At 45.8% G+C, this 5011-nt stretch overlaps 1 protein-coding gene across 3 annotated transcripts; it reads right to left on the bottom strand.

Annotated features, from left to right (window-relative positions):
- Positions 1 to 1227: 1227 nt before the first annotated feature.
- PPCS (phosphopantothenoylcysteine synthetase) lies at positions 1228 to 4634 on the bottom strand. 3 transcript variants are annotated; one of them, XM_039238731.1, is made up of 3 exons: positions 4042 to 4634; positions 3769 to 3872; positions 1228 to 2070 (listed from the first exon to the last, which is right to left on the bottom strand). In XM_039238731.1, exons 1-3 carry the CDS (start codon positions 4547 to 4549, stop codon positions 1747 to 1749), a joined length of 936 nt encoding a protein of 311 aa, XP_039094662.1. In that variant the 5' UTR covers positions 4550 to 4634; the 3' UTR covers positions 1228 to 1746. The 3 variants fall into 3 exon arrangements, with proteins under 3 accessions (XP_039094662.1, XP_039094663.1, XP_039094665.1); XM_039238732.1 differs by having other exon boundaries at positions 4020 to 4283; XM_039238734.1 differs by lacking the exons at positions 3769 to 3872; positions 4042 to 4634 and adding an exon at positions 3550 to 3753.
- Between the last annotated feature and the right edge of the window lie 377 nt (positions 4635 to 5011).

Here is a 5011-nt window from a genome sequence, read left to right as displayed (position 1 = left end):
CTTTTGCTTCCTATCCCTTCAGCACTGCAGCCACTGCTGACAATGTTGTCTTTGAGGTTTTGCTAATTGGAGCTTAAGTTAATTTAAAATTTTTGTTCAAAGGGGCCGCTGCTTACAGAATAGTCTTGATTGCTGCAGTTCTTTTTCCTCTGCTCAAAAAGTCACATTTCCTGACTTAATGATTTATTTCAATGCATTTTGGCACCTCTACTCAAATCTTTTCTACTAAAACTTATTGTACCCCTATCATTTGACACAACTCTATGAAATACCACTAATTACATATATTGTTAAAAGTTTATTTTGAGAGAGACAGAGTCAACGCGAGTGGCGGATGGGGAGAGAGAGACAGAGAATCCCAAGCAGGCTCTGTGCTGCCAGTGCAGAGCCCGATTCTGGGCTTGAACTCACAAAACTACGAGATCGTGACCTGAGCCGAAACCAAGAGGTAGATGCTTAACCGACTGAGCCACCCAGAAGCCCCACTAATAGCATTTTAAGTCAAATATGTATAGTTCCTATTTCCACCTAGTTACTAACGGCAGTTTTTCCATATGTACTCTGGACCATCCTACAGATCATTTAGGGGATTTTCCAGAACCACATTTCTCGTACACTCCCAACACAAAACTCAGGACAGTTGAGAGGGGCTTTGAAAATTTAAGAATTCACGGATCAAGCAAGGCCACCACAATACCACTGCCACCACCAGAAAACACACTAGAAAATTTAAGGCTGGGCAAAAAATCTACATGCCAAGCACCAGACTAATGCTTTCTCTTCACAGTTCTATTTAATCCTCACCACAAAAGGCATTTTTTACCAGAGAGATTTATTATCTCTATTTTATGAGGAGCCTGAGAGTGAGTTAAGGGTCAACATTTACAAAGGTCACAGGTGACACAGCGGGAGCCATCTTTAGGTGAAGTTGATTCCAAAGCCCTTACTCCTTACCACATTGTAAAGCTTCCCTCAAGGCAGAAATCACTAAGAAGCCCCTGCCTGGCCCTGAGTAGAAGCCAAAGTAAATTTCCCCCAAGAGCAGTTCTAAAATATTTGAAAGGTAAACTGTTAGCTCAGATAGAGAGTCAATCTAGGAAAAGGAGCAAAAAGTAAATGTAGTGGGAAGCGCATCATTCTATTGGCAATCAATCTTAAGGGAAGTGTCCTTCTCTCCTACTCCCATCTTTGATAAATTTCCCAAAAAACAACACCATTTCCATTGTGTGGGCTTTTGGGTACATACTTTATTGCACTTTATTATTCATACATCCATTTCCCAGAGACATATTTATTCATCTTTTTAATCTTCATAATCCTCAGGACCTACCACACAGTAGGCATCAAGAAATACTTGATCTTCAAGGCATGGCCGTTCATGCATCCCTAATCCTTCTTATACTATGAAGGCTGATATTCAGGCCTCACATGTATATTCTGAGGCATAATTCCCAATAAGCTCTTTTTTTAAAGGTGAGCAACAGCTCGTGTTCATTTCCAAAATCCAGACGATAATCAAGTGAGTGTATCAGGTGGCTTGGTCATAACTACTTTGCTCTTGTTTTCATTTTTACGGAGTATGAAATGACCTTTAAAAGACAAATACCAAACTATATTCACCTGCATGCCACTCACTTCTTTCTCCCTTCATCTTCTCTGTCTTTATGAAAGCAAAGGGTTTATTTTCACCACTTGGAAGAGCCCTGATCCACTGAACAAGTTTTGATCCTACACAGGCGTTTCACTTCAGTTTCTGTCATGTATAAAAGCCGTGTGTCGAGATTGAAGATCATCCACTATCTTCTCTTCTATATCTACACCTTTTTCTACTTCTTCCTCTGATAGCAGTATCTTGGTTTCTGAGTCTTTGGTTAAAATAATCACAAAGGACCTTCGTGACTCAATGCTATTAGCTATCACCACTTGATGTCGATAAACCTCCAAAGCATTCCGTGCACGATCAAGTATGATGGAAGGGTCAGTCTCCAACTTAAAGGAAATTATAAATGCTCTGGGAGCCCAGTCTTTAACCAAAGGAGAAAGCATTTTTGGCACCATCTTCATTGTTATCTGTATTGGAAAAAAGAAAAGCTTCATAAGCAAACAATGGTCACTATCTACCAAGTCAATCTCATGGGAAACTAAAGAAGCAAGGACTCAGATTTTTGGCTAAGTCAGTTTAAGTGGTATTTCTCATTGTCAAACTTTTCAAAGCATTATACATGCTTAGCTTAAAGCCTTGGCTCTAGAGGGTTCATAAAGATACCTAATTCCAAGGCTTCATACAAATTTTGGGAAAAGCCGTGAATTAACCTTGCCCTACCACCCGCATCATCATTAACAGCATTATATTTTCTTCAACATTCCCCTTCTCTTAAACCAAACACTCAAACAAACAAATGCAAATAATCTGTTCATGCAAATCTATACCACAAACGTAACTTTGGCAGAAATTTAATTAATGTTTGGTTTTTAAACCTCTGCCTAAAATATTTCTTGCACTGGTAGAATGGCTATTTGATTCCATTTAAACACTGTCATTCATAATACACCTTAGCGCTGAAGAAACTGATTTTCTTTATTTTCGCTTGATCAAAACTGCTACTATGCCATTCTCGATCCCTTCTAAGAATGTTGCACTGGTTTGTGTACTTTCAAGAGAGAACTAAAAAATACAGGATAAACCAAAGTTCCCAGAATTTTAAAAGTGTGAAGTTACCAGGATAATTATCAGGATTTCCCCCTCAGAACGTTAGCATAGGGATTACACACCCATTCCCCACTTAAATTTTCTCCTTAGCACATTCTCCTAACAGAGTATGCATTTGGCTTATTTACCATCTCCTCTGCAAAGGAGAAGCAACAGCAGGGGCATTGTGTTATTTCTTCACACTTTTTTATCTCCATGTCCTACTAGAGTACTTGGCATATGGAGGGTACTCAATAAATTATTTGTCGAAGAAATGAACAACTGCACAGTCAGCAAGTGCCCCACAGGTAGAGTTTTCCTATTTAAATTCTGCTCCTATCCTAAATGATTAAGAATTCTCTCAGGTTCCAAGAAGTCTGATCATATCCACATCTGAACTATAGCACTAAACCCCCCCATACCCCCTCCTCAAACTACAGCAATCATGGTTATCTAACCTACACCCACCACTCTCTCTAATTCACCTTTCCTACTGATGCCAGAATGTCTGTTTCAAACAAAAATTTTTTTATCTCATTCTCCTACTTGTTTTCCTTAGCTTTCTACAGGATAAAGTCCAAGTTCTTTAAGAGGGAATACAAAATCTTCTGCGAAGTAAGCGGTCTTCAGTCTGCCCGCCTGCCCAGTTCCCTGCTCTCCAGCCTTACCAAAGAATTTCAGGTCACAGCACACTGCTCATTTCCAAACTTCAATTTCTACTCAATCTGTAATGACCTTCCCTACTTTGGTATACGGTTTACTCATCTTTAAAACCCAGTTTATGTCATCTCCTCCTGGAAGCCTTCCTTGACTTCCCCAAGATTCACTCACCCCATGCTCTGACTTCACTTTGTACGTACCTCTACTAGAGCATTTATCACTCTGTACTGTAATTATGTCTGTGTCCAGCTCCCTCACTAGATTGTGAGGTTCTTGAGGGAGGGCGGTGTCTTATTCATCTCTGTATCCCTAGTGCCTAGCACATACGGAATGCAGAAAGGCCATCTCCAGATCAAGAGGGAATTAACCCAAGATTGATTATAGGGGGATCAGATCTCTGGAAGAGAAGCGCCTGTCACCTGCAGTGGGCCCCCAGATGACTGGATCTTGTGTTCAGGCATTTCTGAGACAGGAACATAGAAATCTGACACGGCCGCAGCCAGGTAAAACATCGCAGAAGAGCCTGCAGAGAGAAGCACAGGGTGTAATAAATCGGAGTGGGATATGGGATCAGGTCCTTTTCAACTCAGGCTCCCTGGCTGTGAGACCGCGGATAATGAAAAGGTGAGGGGGAAAGTGTCTGGGGAGAAAGGCTCTGCCTGCAGGGAACCTTGGACTCCTAGAGCACGCACCCAGCGGATTGAGCGCCTGGGCCGCAGCCTGCAGCAGATGCAAATAGTCCGCCAAAGTGGAGAACTCCACGGCCAGGAAGGTGCCGCCAGCCGCAGCCTCCTGGTAGCTCCGCAGAGCGGCGGCGAAGCCCGGAAGTGCATTCTCCTCGGCCTCCAGGCTCAGCAAGCCCGAAGGGGTTGAGCCGCTGGGCCGCAACGCCGACAGCCAGGTCTGGGGCGGGAAGCGGTGGGCAAAAGGGAAGGCGGAGCGAGCGCGGTAGAGGAACAGGACCCCGTAGCCCGCGGCCAGGAAGGCCTCGGCCGAGGTGGCACCGCGCCGCCCGCTGCTGAAGTTGTCCAGGAAGCGCACCGGCCGGGCTTCCAGGGGGACCTTGGTGCCGCCGGACGTGATCAACACCACCCGCCGGCCCTGCGCGCCCAGGCTGGCGGCGAAACGAGCCATAACCTCGGCGTAGCGCGCAGTTCCCGCAGGCTTGGGGAACTCGGCGACTAGGTCCATTTCCGCCATCAGTCCCTGGGCGCGCTGCGCACTGGCTCACGCTCCACGGCCGCCGGCGCCGCGCCCTAGCCCGGCTCCAGGTCCCCGCGCAGCCGCAATAGCGAGGGGGCGGACCTTTACCTTACGCCGCACGCCGGCGCCAGACTTCTCCACGTCCGGGGAGGCGTGCCCGTTTTGACCCACAGGCGGCATAGGTGACCCTGAGCTGGCGGGACTTGTGGGCCGGGCAGGCGTCTGGAAGGGCCACATCCCTTCATGTTGATTTCCTCCTCCGGTAGAGAGCTGGCCGTTTTTGCCTCTAACCGGCCACCGTATAGGCCCTTCTGGACTTTGATTCCACTGGAGTCAGACTGCCCGGCCATTTAACCTTCGGGACTTATGGAGGGGAATTTTTAATTTTTTAAATAGTAATAACCTCACGGAGACACTCTAGATGTCCGTGGAGCTGCGCCTCTCCCCCCGGCGCTTGAA

The sequence above is a fragment of the Hyaena hyaena genome, unplaced genomic scaffold (genome assembly GCF_003009895.1).
Source record: "Hyaena hyaena isolate Hyena2069 unplaced genomic scaffold, ASM300989v1 scaffold_144, whole genome shotgun sequence".
Classification (NCBI taxonomy): Eukaryota; Metazoa; Chordata; class Mammalia; order Carnivora; family Hyaenidae; genus Hyaena; species Hyaena hyaena.
This window is presented reverse-complemented; position numbering and strand designations above follow the sequence as displayed.

Coding starts and splice junctions, on each gene's coding strand:
- PPCS (XM_039238731.1), bottom strand. CDS start 4,549: ATGGCGGAAATGGACCTAGTCGCCGAGTTCCCCAAGCCTGCGGGAACT. Junction 3,873..4,041: donor CCAGGCGCTCAATCCGCTGG/GTGCGTGCTCTA, acceptor TTCTCTCTGCAG/GCTCTTCTGCGATGTTTTAC. Junction 2,071..3,768: donor CATCTGGGGGCCCACTGCAG/GTGACAGGCGCT, acceptor TTTCCAATACAG/ATAACAATGAAGATGGTGCC.